At 53.8% G+C, this 17,370-nt stretch overlaps 3 protein-coding genes across 9 annotated transcripts; all 3 read left to right on the forward strand.

Moving 5' to 3' along the window:
* Nucleotides 1-570: 570 nt before the first annotated feature.
* On the forward strand, nt 571-2,703 carry LOC309650188 (transmembrane protein 102-like). The gene is made up of 3 exons (XM_082441242.1): nt 571-710; nt 906-1,262; nt 1,364-2,703. The coding sequence occupies exons 2-3, from the start codon at nt 1,049-1,051 to the stop codon at nt 2,683-2,685; spliced, it is 1,536 nt and encodes a 511-aa protein (XP_082297368.1). The 5' UTR covers nt 571-710; nt 906-1,048; the 3' UTR covers nt 2,686-2,703.
* A 196-nt stretch (nt 2,704-2,899) lies between these two features.
* On the forward strand, nt 2,900-9,767 carry LOC309650189 (fibroblast growth factor 11-like). Of its 5 annotated transcripts, XM_082441244.1 has the most exons (6): nt 2,900-4,098; nt 4,767-5,007; nt 6,648-6,758; nt 6,963-7,066; nt 7,688-7,886; nt 8,154-9,767. In XM_082441244.1, the coding sequence occupies exons 2-6, from the start codon at nt 4,815-4,817 to the stop codon at nt 8,330-8,332; spliced, it is 786 nt and encodes a 261-aa protein (XP_082297370.1). In that variant the 5' UTR covers nt 2,900-4,098; nt 4,767-4,814; the 3' UTR covers nt 8,333-9,767. The 5 variants fall into 5 exon arrangements, with proteins under 5 accessions (XP_082297370.1, XP_082297372.1, XP_082297373.1 ...); XM_082441246.1 differs by having other exon boundaries at nt 2,900-5,007; nt 7,772-7,886; XM_082441243.1 differs by lacking the exons at nt 2,900-4,098; nt 4,767-5,007 and adding an exon at nt 5,029-5,725 and having other exon boundaries at nt 7,772-7,886.
* Nucleotides 9,768-10,795: 1,028 nt separating this feature from the next.
* On the forward strand, nt 10,796-12,502 carry SAT2 (spermidine/spermine N1-acetyltransferase family member 2). Of its 3 annotated transcripts, XM_082441249.1 has the most exons (7): nt 10,796-11,165; nt 11,336-11,387; nt 11,524-11,607; nt 11,707-11,808; nt 11,951-11,991; nt 12,125-12,236; nt 12,321-12,502. In XM_082441249.1, exons 1-7 carry the CDS (start codon nt 11,100-11,102, stop codon nt 12,368-12,370), a joined length of 507 nt encoding a protein of 168 aa, XP_082297375.1. In that variant the 5' UTR covers nt 10,796-11,099; the 3' UTR covers nt 12,371-12,502. The 3 variants fall into 3 exon arrangements, with proteins under 3 accessions (XP_082297375.1, XP_082297374.1, XP_082297376.1); XM_082441248.1 differs by having other exon boundaries at nt 12,125-12,502; XM_082441250.1 differs by lacking the exon at nt 11,524-11,607 and having other exon boundaries at nt 12,125-12,502.
* Nucleotides 12,503-17,370: the final 4,868 nt, after the last annotated feature.

Below are 17,370 nucleotides of genomic sequence, written 5' to 3' on the forward strand. Positions count from 1 at the left end.
TCGGTGTGTTCTTGTCTAACATTACCACCACCGATTCCAAGGAGATACGTCCCAGCGGGAGAGCCCATTTCCAACACCTCTCTGGCTCAGCTCTGACCTTGGACAAGTCATGTCCAACCTTTCTAGGCTTGCAGTCTCACCTCTAAAATGAAGTTATAATTGCATGCAAGAACCCTTCTAGATTTAAATGACCAGGGCTCCTCTACTCCCAAGTGAGATGTAGAGTCCCCTATTTCTCCGCATGCCCTAGTGTATGTCCCTCATTATTGTTTGCTATTCAGATCCATCCTATTAGGCCTCTATTCTAACCCCAAGGAGTGTTTGTGCGGTTGACCTGGCCTTGTAAAGACACAGAATAGTTTATCTGCATAGAAACTACAAGTTCCATCAGGCACTACTTGAACGGAACCGGAAAGGACGTGGGGGCGTGGCCCCAACGCCCTGGTAGTTTTGAAGACAAACTACAACTCCCAGGATAGCCGCGAGAACTCTGCAGAGCGAAAGGATGGACTGAACTCTGACTCGAGGCCGGGCCGGTCCGGAACCACCCCGACAGCCTCCAGAAAGGGGCATGGTTATAATTTAGGGGCGTGGCCTTGCAGGCAGCAGGAAGAAGTTACCTGTTGAATCTTCCTATCCATTCTCTTCCCAGCCTTTGTAGCTACCCCTAAGAGGGAAGCCGTAAACCACTAGCCTCTTCTGAAAAAGAGGTAAGGGGACGTAGACAAGGGGCAGCGAAGGAGGCTACTGCATTCCTTAGGAGGGGCCAAACAGCTACTTTCTACCTGCTGAGTCAGGTGAACCGTTCCATGGGGGCGGGGAGCAGCATATGAGAAAAGGGCAAGGACGGAGGAGGTGTTTATTTGTTCCCTTTCAAGACTAAATTTAGGGCCCTTCGTCTGCAGACCCATTGGCGGACTGTGCCTTGGGAACCCTCTTGGCCTCTGGAAGAGAAAAGAACGGGGGCCAGTTTTCCGCAGCAAAAGGAACGGCCCGTCTGGGCTTCCTCCCGTCTGTGTATTTCCTAGCCCCAAAACGACAGAGCCATATGGCTTCCGCGGTCTGGGGAAGTGCTCCCTGGTGGGGCCCACCGCCCCCAGCCCCAGCCCGGCCGCTCACGGACATCGACTTCTGCTCTGGGGCGCAGCTGCAAGAACTAACCCAGCTGATCCAGGAGCTGGGTGTGCAGGAGAGCTGGAGTGAAGGTCCCAAGCCAGGACCAGATCTCCTCCAGGCCAAGGACTTTGTTTTCTCTTTGCTTGGTAAGTAACCCTCCCAGCCTTCGGGAACTTGCCGCTCTCAGCTCCGCCTCACCCCGCCCCGGCTCTGGATCACGCCTTTACGATCCCTTCTCTTTCCTTAGGTCTCGTTCACCGCCGGGACCTTCGCTTTCCTCCTCAGGCAGAGCTCTTGCTGCTTCGTGGCGGGATTCGCGAGGGCTCCCTGGATCTGGGGCCTGCGCCTCTAGGTCCCTACGCTCGGGGACCTCACTACGACGCCAGCTTCACCCTCCTGGTGCCCGTGCTTTCGCTAGATGGCACTGGGCAGGAGCTGCAACCGGACGTGGGATCCTGTTACGCATGGCTCTTCCTCCCAGAGCAAGTACGCGGAACCTCGGTCCGGGAGGCATGGCAGGATTGCCTAGGACCCCCAGTCCCAGGAGGACGTGATTCGATCCACCCAGCCCAAAGCAAAGAAACTCCCAAGGATCCGCAAATCTCCGTGGACCAGCTGCACGGTGACGTCACTGAGGCTGAGGCACACGAGTCTTTGGAAAAATCACCTAGTAATGTTTCAGTGCCAGAATTGCCTCAACAAGACGTAACCGATGTTGACTTTCCCTCACCACTGAAAAAAACGAATGGTGACGTCACCAAAGCAGCCGACGTTAGCCCAGTGCCACAGCCGTCGGAGGCTCGGGAGGCATGGCCCACATTGTGCCCCGCCCAGGTGGCTGCCTGGTTCTTTGCTTCGCTGGCTGCGGTCGCTGAGTCCCTGTTTCCGGTCCCGGGTGCCCCGCGCTTGGTCCACGCAGCCCGCCACGCGGGGGTCACCACCATCCTCCTGGCTACGCCTGGGCCCCCGCGCCGCCTCCTGCTTTTCGACTTGATCCCCGTGGTGTCCGTGGCCGGCTGGCCCCAGCAGGCTCGGAGCCACTCGTGGGCCGGCCCGCTGGCCTCGGAGTCGTCTTCCTTCTACCTGGTGCCCGGCGGCGGCGGCACAGAGCGGCCGGGCGCCTCCAGATGGCAGCTCTGCTTCGCCCGCCAAGAGCTGGCGCTCAAGACGCGCATACCCGTTCCCCTGCTGCAAGCGCACGCGGCGGCCCAGGCGCTGCTGCGCCCGCTGGTGACCGGGACTAGGGTCGCGGCGCCCTATCTCCTGCGGACGTTGCTCTACTGGGCGTGCGAGCGGCTGCCCGCGCTCTATCTGGCGCGACCCGAGAATGCGGGCGCCTGCTGCCTCGGGCTGCTGGATGAGCTGGGCCGGGTGGTCGAGGCCGGGACGCTGCCCCACTATTTTCTGAGTGGCCAAAAGCTCGGTGCGGGGGACGGCGCCGCTTCGCTGCTCCGGGCGTTGGCCCTGCTTCGCAGGGACCCTGCCCGCGCCCTGCGCGTCGCTGTGGAAGAGGCCAAGGCTGCACGCAAGGGGGGCGGCTTAGCCGGCGTGGGAGGCGGGGCCCATTAAAGACGCTGTTCCTACTAACCTGGAATGTGCTTCTGTTGGCCAGCGGGATGTGGAGGGGACTGCTCTCCCCTCACCTGGGAGACAGGCTGAGCGCCTTGGGCCCGAAGAACCCGTTCTAGAAGGCCTCCTCGCCGGTTCCTCCGCTTCCTCCCACCCTCCTCCCGCCGCATCCCTGGCACAGGTCGTTCCCTTCTGGCCTCTCCACTCTCCAAATCTGTGGCCAGCACCCCTCCTGCTCCCGTGCAGCCTCTGGCATCCATCTCCCGCCAGTTCTTATGGTCTTTTCTCTTAGGAGTCAATAGGGATGGGGGTAACATATTTGCTGAAAAAACGTGTAAAGGAGAAAGGTATGGAGACCAGGGACTGACCAATTTGTCTCACACAAAAGCAGAGATATTAAGGAGGCCGGATTTCACCCCAGGCTAGACCTCACCACCACCGCTATCTCTTCAGTTATTCCCCCCACCTTCCTCATCCAGTTCTGTCCTCCATCCCGGGCAGTAGGGTCCCTTTCTCCATTCTCGGGGCATCTGCCATTCCATCTATCTAAGCCCAACCTCTCCCCCAATCCAGAGTTCCATTCAGTGGAGTCGCCTCCTTGTCCCTCCTCCTCTGAACCCCGAGACATGCGAGACATGCGGCCTTGTCTCGGCTCCACCTGTCTCTAAGACCGTCCCCACTCCCTGCCTCCAAGGAACCCCAGGGTTCCGCCCGCCCAGCTTCACCCCCCCCCAACCTCTTTCCCGGAGTCTCCGCCCCCTGCCCCGCCCCCGGGCCGGCTCTCGGAGGAGGGGAGAGCTGCTGTCGCCGCCGCCGCCTCAGCTGCCCACAGCCGCTACCGCTGCCGCCGCTGCCGCCGCTCCGCTTGGTCCAGCCGCCAGGCCCAGTGCTCACTTCGCCAGACCAGGGCGCTCTGCGGAGACACCCTCACTCCTTCCTGGGGTCCGGGACGCCTAGCCGGGCGTGGGGGGAAGCTCCGCTTGCGGGGTACAGGGAGGGAGGAGCCTGGAACCAGAGCCAGCGCCAGCCGTCCCCGGATCGACAAGACAGGACAGGTTGAGGGGCGTCGGGGAAGGAAGAGGGGGTGCTATAGGCAGTCCCGGGGAGGACAAGGAAGCCCTGTCGCAGAAAGCTCTGATGCGCTCTGACTTATAGCGGGTCTGTTCACATTTGGGGACCCGTGACAACGTGGGTGCACTCCTCTCTCGGGGGGCTGGTTGGATTGGAGGGCGTGGGATCTAAACAGCACCAGCTGTCCCCGAGGAAATTAGGGGCTGCCAGAAAAAAACAAAAAAGCCAAAAACCTATGCTCCTTATTCCGAGGTGACAGAGGGCCCTCCAGACAACCACCTGGTGTAACCACTAGGAAGGGCGGATTTGGAGGTGACTTCAAAAGGAGTGGAGGGTAACAAGGTGAGGAAAGGGGCTCAGCAGCTGGAACCCTGTGCCACTAGAAATGGGGGTGACTTGGTAAAAACCGGTATCGTCCAGAGACAGGGTCTGGGAACCTCTTCTTGCTGATTGGCGACAGTCTGGATATTTCAAGGCATAGTTTTTTGGGGATTTCAGTGAAAAAAAGTGGGGGATTCTTCACTTAGAGGGTGGCAAAGGAAAAGACACCAAGGTTGGGTTCTTCCTAGACACTGGCAGCACCCCAGCAGGGGTGGGGTGAGCTAATATCCCCAAAGCTAAGGACCCACACCCTTAAAATTACAAGAGTGGCTTTGGCAGGAGTGCAGGGCCCGGAAATAGGGTGGAAAGGTGCCTGGGGATATTGGAACCACATCCTGGAAAATTTGAGGGTCTTGGCTTTGGGATAGTGTTAGTGGGGGACAGGGACACTGGAGATCAGAGAAGGGGGAGTTTTCTGTGGGGGGCAAAGGTCGAGGGTGGGGTCAACTGAGAGGTACATAGGCTGCTGGGTCTGGCGAAGCTAGCACGAGGCCCAAGGGTGGGAGCTGGTGCCTGGGGTGGGGGTCGTCTAGGGCTTATCCTCAGGTCCCGTGGGTGAGGCGGCGAGTCGGACCGGAGAGGCAAGACCATGTCCTGGTGAGCTAGCGGGCTTCTCTGGGGGGGCCCAGCGCGCTCCGGGAGCCTGCCGGTTTTGGGGTGTCTCCTCCCGGGGCGCCATGGCGGCACCGGCCAGCAGCCTGATCCGGCAGAAGCGGGAGGTCCGCGAGCCCGGGGGCAGCCGGCCCGTGTCAGCGCAGCGGCGCGTGTGTCCCCGCGGCACCAAGTCCCTTTGCCAGAAGCAGCTCCTCATCCTGCTGTCCAAGGTGCGACTGTGCGGGGGGCGGCCCGCGCGGCCGGACCGCTGCCCGGGTGAGTGGCTGGGGCGGGGTCTCCGGGCGGGGGGTCTCTCTGCCTGGGAGGTTGAGGCCAGGGACTCGGAAGAGCGGGGCCCGACTGACGGCGGCTCCCCGAAAGTGAAAGGGGGTGCGCCTGGACCACAAACTCTCGGCCAGACGATGCCTCAGTTTCCCTTCTCTCTCGCCCATAACCCCGAGTTTCCTTGCTTTCGAGGGCAAGGGGAAGGCTTGAGGGGCTAAGCCTGGTGCCCCGAAGCCTGGCAGCTCCCGCTCGCCCCCCCTCCCAACACACGAGTCCCCACCCCCACCGTCCTCTGCCTACGTGCGGTCTCTCGCGATTCTTTCAATGCCGAGCGGAGGGGCCTGGGGGTTCCGGACGCCTGGGTCACCCCGAGGGTTTCTGCGGCTCCGGCAGCCCCGCCCCCGCCCCGCTTCTCCCGCTCCTCCGAGCCTTGGCTCCGTTCCTCCTCGCCGAGCTTGCCTGGCTCGGTACCAATCTCCCCAGCTCTCCCCGGGGTGTCCTTGCAGCTACCTCGCCAGTCCGCCCCTCTGTGCGCCCTCCTCCCGTGACCTGCACTTCAAGAAGGGAGCTGGGCACTCCCCCATGACCGCCTACGCGACTCCGAAATCGGGTCCCACGGGCTCAGGGGACCCTCTGCCGCGAGCAACTCAGACACACTGCATGGCTGGATACCCGCACGGAGACTGGGGGTCGTACCATCTACGAGGGGGTACCGGGAACTCGGCCGCAAGCGCCGGGTTAGCGTGTGGTCCCCGTCCAGGTGCGACAGGCGGGAAGTTCCTCTGGCCTCGCTCCCGCCCGCTCCCAGCTCCCCTAGGGGGAGACCCCCCCCCGCCCCCCGCTGGCGTCCTCCTCCCCCCGCCGCCGGCCCTCCGCAGTGGTACGGTCCGCAGCCCACCCTTTGAGTGGGACCCAGCCCCCACGTGAGTCAGCCTGCCTCACCAGCTCCCTGGCCCCCTCCCCCATTTCCTTGGTTTGCTACCGAATATCCCCCATCCCAGGCGGGTTACCTGGCTGAAGGGGAGAGGCTGAGCCTCAGGGAGGGCTGGGCCCCCGCGATCCAGCAGACTGACAGACAGACAGATAGACAGATGGGTCAGTGTCAGACAGGCCGGCGCTGGGCCAAGGCGAGGCCCGCGAGAAGCGAGCGGCAGCCGCAGCAGCAGGTGCTGAGTCAGCGTCAGGCCCAGTACCACCCCCACTCCTGAGGGGGCGCCCCTACCCTGGGGTCACCTTACTGCCCCCCACATTCGCAAACACACTGCCGCTTCAGCAGCTCTGCCTGTCTCCCTTTGTTCTCTGCCTTTCCATGTATCTCTCCCCTTCCTCTACCTTCTTCTCCCTTCCCCCCATTCTGGTTGAGCTGTAGAGTAGGAATTAAGCCTTTAAATAAATTTCAGTCAATTAAACTGAAAGCTGGTTAGAGGAAGCACAAGGGACCCACACCCCAGCTTCCTCTGGAGTCAAAGAGAGGTGGGAGAGACCTTGCTTAGAGGGTCAGGGAGCTGGGGCCCTGGGACCCTCTTCCTTCCCTCCATCCTCCTTTCTTTCTCTCCTCTGATCCCGCCAAGTGTAGCAATGTTTCTGGGAACAGAGATGTCATGTTCCAAGATGAATGTCTCTTTCTCCAGAGCCTCAGCTCAAAGGCATCGTCACCAAACTGTTCTGCTGCCAGGGTTTCTACCTCCAGGCGAATCCCGACGGGAGTATCCAGGGCACCCCAGAGGACACCAGCTCTTTCAGTGAGAGGGGAAGCCAGCTGCTGGGTGGGAAGGGGGAGAGCAGGCATAGGAGATGACAATCCTATTGTGGCTTCAGGTTCTGTTGTTTTCAGTCTGGCTCTTTGACCCCGCAAAGGAAGAAGTAGAACTGGGACCAGAATTGAGGGGGGGCTCAGATGGGGATTGGAGGCTTGGGGTACTGATACCTCTTCTCTCCACCCCCAGCCCACTTCAACCTGATCCCTGTGGGGCTCCGTGTAGTCACCATCCAGAGTGCCAAGCTGGGTCACTACATGGCCATGAACGCTGAGGGGCTGCTCTACAGCTCGGTGAGACAAGGGGGCAGAGTGGCCTGGAGTCAGGGGACTCCCCTAGCTATAGCCTTCCCAACTGCAGATATTTTGCAGCTCAGGGCTTCCTCTCCCTCCAGCTCCTGCCGACACCCTGTCCTCACTGCCCGCTCCCAAGCACCTCCTCTAGGGTCCCTCCAATCCCTTCTCCTCCAATAGCCTCCTAAACACCCCCAGGCTCTTTGAATGTCCAACTCTTTCAACCTTTTAGACCCCCTGTGTCTTCTCCAACCTCCTCTAGACCTCATTATTACTCACTTCCCCAGAGTCATTCAGGATACTGGGGAAGGATTCAGGAACTCCTCCAAGCAGAAATTCCCTCCAGGTCCCCTGGATGGTGAGAGGTTGGGAGTAGAGCAGAGAGAAGTTATCTTCTCATTCCAGGCCCCCAGAAGTCTAGTCCCTGGCCCTCGGGGGCCACCAGACTCTTCCTCACCCTCCCTTTCTCCCAGTGCCTGCGTGGGCTCAGAAGTTGGCTCTCCCAGTCTCAAACGTGTGGATTATATCCTGCCTTGTTCTTCCCAGGGCTCCCTTCTGTTCAGTGATGTGTCTTTTTGTCTTTCTGTCTGTGTGTGCCTTTCTGGGTCTTTGTCTCCTCAGCCACATTTCACAGCTGAGTGTCGCTTTAAGGAGTGCGTCTCTGAGAATTACTATGTCCTGTACGCCTCTGCTCTCTATCGCCAGCGTCGTTCTGGCCGGTCCTGGTACCTGGGCCTGGACAAGGAGGGCCGAGTCATGAAGGGAAATCGAGTCAAGAAGACCAAGGCAGCCGCCCACTTTGTGCCCAAGCTCCTGGAGGGTGAGTATGGACCCCCAGGGAAGAGGTGGACCACATGGGACGGTATTGACCTTGACATGGACATTTAGTGACACACAGCTAAGGGGCTATAAGTGTTTTAAGAGGACACATGCTATGACAGGTCAAGCCAGGAAGGCTCTGGCCTTTGGAGGTTTGGGAAGCTCTCCTTCTGTGGGTTCCCAGAGGAGGATTGTAGGGGAAGGGAGCCCTTTCAGAGCTCTCTTGGTGCCTAACTCTCCTTCCTGCTCCTCTCTCTCCCCTTCACAGTGGCTGTGTACCGGGAGCCTTCTCTCCACAGTGTCCCTGAGACCTCCCCTTCCAGGCCCCCTGCCCCCTGCCATGCAGTCCCCGGACTGGAGGCTCCCTGCCCTCGCCACCACCACAGCCTGTCTCCCAGCCCTGCTTCTGGCCCTGCTCTCACCCCTGCTGCCACGCTCATGCCCTGAGCAGCCAGGTCCCACCAGGTGCTCTACCCAGAGGGAGCCTAGGGGCCGGCCGTGACTTCCGGGGCTGCTGAGACCCTCAGATCCTTGGGCCCGGGAAAGGGCTCAGAGAGGGGGATGTCTGAAAATGGTCCTGGCTGATCACTTCTTTCCTTCCACACTCACACCCTCCAAAGCCTTTTCCCGAGATGGCGCGGGGGGTTCCAAAACTGACAAAACCAGAGCATAAATCTTCCGCACCCCGGGCTCAGCCAGTTCCTGGAGCCCTTTGCCCTTTTCATGGCCACCAAGCCATAGATTTATAGGTCCACTGGAGCTCAGGATTAGTTTCCTTCTTTCCCTACTCCACCTTTTGCCTTGTTCCAGACAGGTTCTGGAACACCAGGCACCCCAGCCGGGGCCATTTCTGCACTCAGGGTCTGTGCTGGAACACAGGCATGCTGCCAGGCTCTGTTCTGGATCCATCAGGCTTCTGTCCTTCACCCAGATGGACCCCTGGTTTCCAAGTGGAGAGAGGCTGGATTTGGGCCCTGTCCAGCTGTTGGTCTTGGCCTGAATTGAGCCAGTCTCAGATCACCACAGGTTTAACTTTCTTACCCCAGAGACACCCGATTCTAGAGCGTGATGTTCTAGACACGTACGGAGCCATACTTCCTTCTGAATCTCAGCTCTAGGACATAGACCACGACTCTCAGCCCTTCCCTCTAGGATGGAACTAGAGCCTATATAGCCATGTTATTGCTCTAGAGTAAGAGTTCTAGACCCACGCTCCCACCTTCTCTAGTGATACCTGTTAAGCAGGAGCTCTGGAAAGGACCCAGCTATGATTCACAAAGGACTAAGTTCTGGCTGGATCAAGAACCACTTCTTGTTTTCCCTAGACAATTTTCCAAAAATCTTATTCTTCCTATAGAATGCTAACCTTATTTTTTACATGCAGTTTCTAGCTCCTGCAACTCAGCTGGGGTCCTGCCAGGGAACAGAGGCTGAGGAAGGGCAGAGGAATTTTGGAAGGAATCCCTGGCTCATAGAAGGGCAGCTAGGATGGGGAAGGGGCCAGAACTATGGCATGACTGGACCTGTGCCTGGGTTGGGGGGACATGAACACTTAGCTACCTCAGCAGGAATTCCTTCCAGGTCCCCTTTAAAGCTGAGGTCTTTAGGGTAATGGGTCTAGAATAAAAAAGGCAAATGGGACATAGCTTTGACCCCCCCAAATGAGGAGACCCCAATTCAGCAATAAGTCCCACCCTTCTCCCCTACGGGTCAGGCCAAGGAGGGTGAGGGCCTCTTGGTCTCTAGACCTCATACACCCCTCCAGCTTCTAACTGAACAGAACTTGCTTTACCTCAGCTGGATGTCAGGTACCCAAAAAGGCTCTGCTCCCAGGGGACCGGTCTCCACTCCATGCTTTCTCAATTAAAGACTATTTATACAATTGAAGTGTTGTCTGCCATCTGTGGGTAGCAGGCTTTGGCAGTTGCTCGGGGAGGGATCAAGTCCCAGGGGCGGGGCGGGGCGGGTGGGCTGGGCTGCCCCCCAATAACAGGTGCACATTCCTGGGCGCCTCGTCACTTCCCCTGCGCTGGCTGTCCTGGCGGCTCACCCAAGCGGACTCACTGAGCGACGCGGGCGGGCTATGACACCAGGGGCGCTGCTGCTGCTGCTGCTGCTGGGGGCGTTGGGGGCGCCATTCGCCCCGGGTAAGTCTGGGCCTCAAAGGGGTAAGGTAAACATGAGATCTAGAAACAGTCATGCCCGGATCCCCAAGTAGCATCCTCCGTAAGGCCTAGAGCTGAGACATGGAATCCCAAATACTAGCTGGATGACTGTGGGCAAGTCACCCCACCTGTGTTCTTTAGTGTCCTTGTCTGCAAAATGTGAAAAAATACCTACTTTCCGGAGCTACTGTGAATGAGGATGAATGGAGATGATCCAGGCACAGTGCCTGGTATCTGCTCTGAGCTCCTCCCTCAGTATTTTCCCAGGCCTCTGAGGCTTGCTGCGTAGGGAGGTGTTGTCTCTGCGTGTGAGTCAGTGGATACTGAGTCCTGGTCCCTTCCCCCCATTATCTTCTCTTAGCCGTCTACTACGAGGCCTAACCATTTACCGGTAGAAATTCATCACCCTCTCCCTGACCCATCTTAAAATACAAATGCCCCCAAGAGAAGTAACACTTTGAGCCAGTAGGCAAGAGCTGGAGGTCTTGGGGCTCACCCCGAGTCTGGATGGGCTGGAATGGGTGAGTTGGGGTGAAGGGTAGAGCAGGTAATCACTGCACACTTCAGTTAAAGAAGGAGGTATCTTTCGAGCCGTGGGGTTTCTCCAACGGAGGCTGGAACACCCAGATAACAACAACGAGGAAGCCTCGGCAGTCCAGCCTTGACCCCTGCGGGGAGTGCGGTCTAGATACCCGGCCATAGGGGCAGAGCTGGCGGGTGGGGGGGCGGGGCGGGGCGGGGCGGGTGGGCGGGGACATGCCTGCTCTGCCAGCTGATTGGCTGGCAGGTGCGCGCTGGCGGGGCCCGAAATTAGGGGCTACCAGGCCGTGAGGACCGCTAGTCCCACCACTCTCTCGGCCCCGCGGCAGCCGGAATCGGGCTTCTGCTTCCCAGCCCGCGGCGCCCCCACCACCTCGCTCCCCACCACTCCCCCGGCTTTCCGGGATCCGAATTTGGAGGCCCCTTAAAGGGTCCCCGTTGCTCTTCGCCCGGTCCTGCAGAACGGAAGTGGGGATCCTGGACTTCGGTCCCAGACGGTGGAGATCGGGATGGCTTCCGTGCTGATCCGAGAAGCCAAGGAGGGAGACTGTGGAAATATCCTGAGGCTGATTCGGGTGAGGGCTGCAGGCCGGAAACCGGGGTCCCAGAGGGGGTCAGAGCGGCGCTGCTGGAGTGGGGGCGGGAAGGAGGAGGTGGGAGCAGAGGGAGGAGCGCGCCCAGGGCTCCTGCTCTGGGAGCAGCGAGGCCCTCCTGCCTTATTCTAGCCTCTGTCCGCACGCTGTAGGAACTCGCTGAGTACGAGAAACTCTCAGACCAGGTGAAGATCAGTGAAGAAGGTACGGGCCCAACACCTGAGTCCTGACGGAGGCTGGGGTGGAAGTGACGGATGGGTTCCCCAGGCAGTAACTCCAGACTGGGCACACACCCAGGCCTTCTGTCTCTATCTCTTTGTCACAACTCCGATCTCTGCAGCCCTGAGAGCAGATGGCTTTGGAGAGAATCCTTTCTATCACTGTTTGGTAGCAGAGATTCTTCCTGCCCCCGGGGAGCCACAGGGTAAGAGCACTCCTAGCTCAGAGGCGCCCTCTCCAGTCAGCCTCAAAGGTCTCTCCCCCAGGTGCCCAGCGGCCTGACCCTTCTTTTTTTCTCTCTCAGGGCCCTGTGTGGTGGGCTATGGGCTATACTACTTCATCTACAGCACATGGAAGGGACGAAACATTTATCTGGAAGACATCTATGTGAAGCCAGAGTATCGGGGTACTGGGCAGAGGCCAGGCTGGGAGAAAAGCAACCCATAGACTGGACCACCATCCCTTGCCTCTTAATCCTAGCCTATGGTCTTTTCTGATCCCCTTCAACTCAGACAATCCCTCTTTTTGTCTTTTTCTCCCCACATCAGGTCAGGGGATTGGCTCCAAAATAATCAAAAAAGTGGCTGAGGTGAGGAGAGGGATGGAGCTACAAGCTGGGCCCTGGCAAAGCAAAGCTGTATGGGAGGCACCTGGGTTGAATGGAGGGCGAGAAAGTCTTTTCCTTTTTGACCCAGGAAAGTGAGTGGTGTCTTCTCCCACAGGTGGCACTGGATAAGGGCTGCTCCCAGTTCCGCCTGGCAGTCCTAGACTGGAACAAGGGGGCTACGGACTTGTATAAGGCCCTAGGAGCCCAAGATCTGACGGAAGCTGAAGGTTGGCACTGCTTTCGCTTTGAAGGAGAGGCGATGAGGGAGTTGGCAGGAAAGTGACGCCATCCCTTGGGGATCTCCATTTCAGCTTCTTCATCCCCACCAGCTCAAGCAGTCCTCAGAGACTGTCTCCACTGACCAAGGCCTCCCGGAAGGAAGGGAAGGAGGGTTGGAGGTGAATATTCCCAGATGGAAAGAACAGAGGTGAGGAAGAGGCAAGCCTTCCCACCTCCTTGTTAAGGGTAAAAAATAAATGAGAATTCCTATGTGTTGATGTGGTGTTGGGTGGAGGAATTGAGGATGTGACAAGCTTCAGCTATTACGACCCTTCCTCAGTGTTTTCTGGTCAGTGGATATTGCTCCTGGGGATAAAAGTGGGCCTAAGATGACTTTCACCCACAATGGACCAGAGTATTGGCTCTGGCCTCTAGCATATATATCAGGCTTGTTGGTCAGGTTTGGGACCCAGACAAAGGCCTCCAGTGTCTGGACTGGGCTGTGTGGAATCCGAGACTGAGGCAGGCCCACCGACTCAACAGATGGAACAGGCTGCCACCTGGTGGCGGCATTTTAGGGACACTGGGAAGGACCACTGGCCCCAACTTTTAAAAAATCCGCTCAGCTAGCGAGTGCTTTTTCTTTTTCAAAAGTCACAAAGCCTTTTTTTTCAGTTCAGCAGAACCAAAACAAACCTTTAGGACCCATGGAGACAAGAAGGGAAACAGGTTCATTTCCTACTTTCATAATATTTTATTATACAAGTAATGCAGGTTTGTTGTAGAGAAGTTTGAAGGGACATATAAAAATAAAATCCATAGCCTTACTTACATCTCTACTCTTAACCCTTTGGTACTGATTCCTTAGATTTTTTCAATGTACATATATACATATAATTAGTTAAGTATGTGGGGATTTATGGGATCAACTCTTTTGCAACCTGTTTTTTCATTTAACAATAAATCAGAAACATCTTCCTAAGTTATTAAACACATCCTCACTTTCAGTGGTAACATATTACTCCTTTTGTGGAGGAACCATTGGTTAAATGGTCATAATTTAGACACTGAAAGTGGACAAGCAGATAACATAAATGTGTAAATTGTAAAACACAGGATCAATGGAGCCTAGAGAGTTGAAGATCCATCTTAAAATTCAAAAAAAAAATACAATTCAGCCAAACAACACTTCAAAGGCCCAAATTCTTCCAGAGTGGTGCCAGTTTTGGGCCCTTAAAATGAGTTTACAACAGATGGGCCTTTAGGACTTGATTGAGAAATAATGAAGCTTGTCTGCCCCTTCCACAGATGGGAGCAAGAAGAATCCAGTTTCATGCCCTTGGCTCATCTAATCTGGCAGGGATGAATATCTTTTAAACATGAACAAGTTATCTTTTGATGGCACTTTTTAAACTTAACTCAGAATGAATTATTTCTGGAAGGACACACAAACAAGCAGAGAGTGGTTGCTTCCAGGGAGAGGAACTGGGTGTCCAGGTAACGCGAGGAAGGGGACTTTTCCCCATGCCACTTTGGATCTTCTGAATTTTGTGCCTCGCCCATGTAGTACTTCAGAAAAATGAATAAATAAAACTTTAAATACTAATGCAGAAGAAAAGATTATGAACTAGGAAACAATATTTCCAAAATGTATCTTGCCCCCGTCCTGTTTTGTCTTTGCTTTTCAGAGTTTACACTTGTTTTTTTGTTATTCGCTCACCCTGACCCAGATCTTACCAGTTTTCATAGGGTGTCTTTGCACCCCGGCATCAATCCATTCTGCAGCCACCCCATGGTCTCCCACCCACTCATCACTTCATTAACCTCCTGTAGGGTGATTCTATTAAGTGCTGGGGCTGACTAGTATGGAGTGAAAATCACCTGGGTTCTGTCCATTCCAGGGAGAACAGAGGGGAGGGCATTTAGGGGGAGGGATTTTTAAAGAAAGAATAGAGATAACTTAAAATATCTCTCAAATCTGTCCACATCCCTAACCCCACTTCCACTATCACCTCTCTTTGAAAATTGCTATAACCTCCTAACTGATCTCCCAGCCTCCTTCTGTAAGTACCCCCCTTCCATGGGGTTATTTTTTTTTAATCATAGATATACAGTATAGTATTTAAAGTGTCAAATATCTCTACAAGACCTATATAAGAAAACAGTAGTCTCCCAATTCCCCAGCTCTTCAGAGTCAATCACTTTCAATTGAGTTTTTTAATTGTATTGTTATGGGGGGGTTTTGTATTCACCTTCATATTTCAAATTCAAAATGGCATACAGATATTGCTACTTTTTTTTTTTTTTTTTTGGCCACATTGGGTCTTCGTTGCTGCACACGGGCTTTCTCTAGTTGCGGCGAGTGGGAGCTACTCTTCGTTGCGGTGCGCAGGCTTCTCATCGCAGTGGCTTCTCTTGTTGCGGAGCACGGGCTCTAGGCGCGTGGGCTTCAGTAGTTGTGGCGCACGGGCTTAGTTGCTCCGAGGACGTGGGATCTTCCCGGACCAGGGTTCGAACCCGTGTCCCCTAGCATTGGCAGGCGGATTCTTAACCACTGCGCCACCAGGGAAGTCCAGTTATTGCTACTTCTTGATGTTTCTGTTTCGAGCACTAGTATTGACCTCCCATTGCTAACCCTCTTTTCCAACCCCTCTTTCACCCCATCCCTACTTCCCATCCTCGCATCCCTCCAATATTATATCATAACTCTGGATGGATCTGTGTTTCATGTTTACATGTTATGATTATGCAAATGCTCTTCACAGTTGAGCCATGTGGATTGTTATAGGTGTTTTTCTTTCTTGCATCATTTTTGTTTTCCCTGAAATTAATACTTGCCTTGTCTCCTTTATTCATTTGCTTAGTTTTCTGTGTACTCTAAATTATCCCCCAATTCTCCCCTAGTTATGTTAATCTCTTCTTAAGAATATACAAACACGTAAGGAATTTGATCTATTTCATTTTGAAGAACTTTCTCACGGAGCCCTTAGACCTGCTCCAGCACACAGTCTGATCTTTAGGCTGCACTGTTGGAGTCCCCTTTCACATCCATCTTAGGGACCTTTGCCCCTCTCTTGACAGCCTGTTTCCCAGAACCCATGTACTCACCTTTCTCGGTTTATTTTGATGGAGCTTCTTGAGAAAGGATGCCTGGGAGGTAAATTTGTTGGAATCTTACAAGTCTGAAAATGTCTGGTCTGCTCTTGTGCTTAATTGACAGTGTGGATGGGTATCAAATATTAGATTGGAAATAATTTACCCTAAGAATTTTGAAGGCATTTCTCCATTGTCTTCAAGCTTCAGAAACTGAAAGTTTGCTGTATTGCTGTTCAGAAACCTGAAATTTTTCTTATTCTGAATCCTATGTATGAAGCTTATTTTTATTTTCCTTCCCTCTTTCCCCAACCACAGCTTTTAGGAGCGTCTCTTTATCCTAGAATTCTGAAATCTTCCATGGAAATGTCTTAGTGTTTTCTCAGTGGGTCTTTGCAATCTGGAAACTCACGTTCTTCAGTTATGGAAACATTTAAAATTTTTATTATTATTTTTTGGGTGATTTTCTCCCTCCATTATCTCTGTGATCTTTCTGGAACTTTTGTTGTTATTCAGATGTTGAATCCCATGGACTAATCCCATAATTTAAAAAAAAGATTTTTTTTCTTTCCTTTTTTCCCCATCTTCATTTTCTGGCTCTACTTTCTGGGAGATTTCTTTAATTTCTATTTTCCAACCCTTCTACTGAAATTTTTTAAATTCCCTAATTGATTTTATTTATTTATTTTTCTTCCAGTTTTAATGAGATATAATTGACATAGCAGCACTGTATAAGTTTGTGTGCAGCATAATCATTTGATTTACATACATCATGAAGTGATTATCACAATAAGTTTAGTGAACATCTATCATCTCATATAGCTACAAAATTAAAGAAATAAAAATTTTTTTGTGATGAGAACTTAACTTTCATATATATAACGTACAGCAATGTTAATTATATTTACCATGTTGTACATTACATACCTCCTTCTACTGAATTTTTATTTTTGCTCTCATGTTTTTAATTTCTAAGAGCTCTCTTATTCTCTGCATTTTAAAAACATTCTGTTTTTGTTTCATGGATATATGTCCTTTTCTCATCTGAGAATATTCATCATAGGTTTTTTAAAAAATGTTTTTCTCCTTGTGTAGTCTGTATTTCTTCTAAACTTTCTTTCGTTGTTTTGGCCTCCATCTTTCATTTTAAAGGCTTTCCTCAAATGTCTGGTAATCCTCAGTTGTCTGCTCATATTTAAGATCGGGACACTAAGGTACTGATTGGAAACTGTGAGTGTGTCTGTATGGGATGTAGGGAGGCAGGTGGACCGTGAACTTTACTATAGGGTGAGCCATGAGGCCATTTCCTTGAGGAACCCCTGATGTCAGTACCATTAGGTCTTTTTCCTTGTCTGGTGAGATTTCCCAGAGAAGATGCTTCCAAACTCCTGCCTGGAGGGTGTAAGCCTGGTTGTAGGTAATCTCAGAGCTGGGTGAAGAGGGAGTCTGGGGCAAGTCTCAACATTCAATCTGTAAACTTTCATTTAATCCCCATTTTCAGGATCTATCTAGCCATCCATCTATCAATCTATCCATCTTTCTATCTTCCTCTCTCAATCTCTCTGTGTATTTAGAAGTCCTAAGGCAGGACTATCCTGGCGGTCCAGTGGTTAAGACTCCGTGCTTCCACTGCACAGTGCATGGGTTCGATCCCTGGTCCAGGAACTAAGATCCCACATGCCATGCGGTGCGGCCAAAAAAAAGAAAAAGAAGTCCTAAGGCAAGCTGGGGCATTCTGTTGACACATTCTGTATAGTCCAGCTAGAGTAATTTCACCTACAGGCAATTTCACCTAAAGGCAAGTTGGCTGAAAATCCAGTCACAGCTCCCACTGCTGTCAGCACAGAGTCCAAACTTCTGGCTAATCCCTCCAGGCTCTGGCCCAAATCCCCATTATCTGAAATATTATTCCAGCCTTTTTTCCCCAGCAAGTCAGTTCTGACCATGTTAGACTCTTTCCAGTACCTCAAATGCACTGTAGTCTCCCTTCTGGGCCTTCTGTACATGCCATTTCCCCATGTGAAATGCTGTTCCCCCTTTTCCCACTCT

Source organism: Balaenoptera physalus (genome assembly GCF_965194825.1).
Source record: "Balaenoptera physalus genome assembly, chromosome: 20".
In the NCBI taxonomy this organism is placed as follows: Eukaryota; Metazoa; Chordata; class Mammalia; order Artiodactyla; family Balaenopteridae; genus Balaenoptera; species Balaenoptera physalus.

What these genes read in the sequence shown, in the direction of transcription:
- LOC309650188 (XM_082441242.1), top strand. Translation starts at nt 1,049, where the DNA reads ATGGCTTCCGCGGTCTGGGGAAGTGCTCCCTGGTGGGGCCCACCGCCC. An exon ending in CTTTGTTTTCTCTTTGCTTG is followed by an intron (nt 1,263 to 1,363) that starts GTAAGTAACCCT and finishes CTCTTTCCTTAG; the next exon opens with GTCTCGTTCACCGCCGGGAC.
- LOC309650189 (XM_082441243.1), top strand. Translation starts at nt 5,341, where the DNA reads ATGCCGAGCGGAGGGGCCTGGGGGTTCCGGACGCCTGGGTCACCCCGA. An exon ending in AGGGGCTGCTCTACAGCTCG is followed by an intron (nt 7,067 to 7,771) that starts GTGAGACAAGGG and finishes CTCTATCGCCAG; the next exon opens with CGTCGTTCTGGCCGGTCCTG. An exon ending in TGTGCCCAAGCTCCTGGAGG is followed by an intron (nt 7,887 to 8,153) that starts GTGAGTATGGAC and finishes TCCCCTTCACAG; the next exon opens with TGGCTGTGTACCGGGAGCCT.
- SAT2 (XM_082441248.1), top strand. Translation starts at nt 11,100, where the DNA reads ATGGCTTCCGTGCTGATCCGAGAAGCCAAGGAGGGAGACTGTGGAAAT. An exon ending in ATATCCTGAGGCTGATTCGG is followed by an intron (nt 11,166 to 11,335) that starts GTGAGGGCTGCA and finishes CGCACGCTGTAG; the next exon opens with GAACTCGCTGAGTACGAGAA. An exon ending in TGCCCCCGGGGAGCCACAGG is followed by an intron (nt 11,608 to 11,706) that starts GTAAGAGCACTC and finishes TTTCTCTCTCAG; the next exon opens with GGCCCTGTGTGGTGGGCTAT.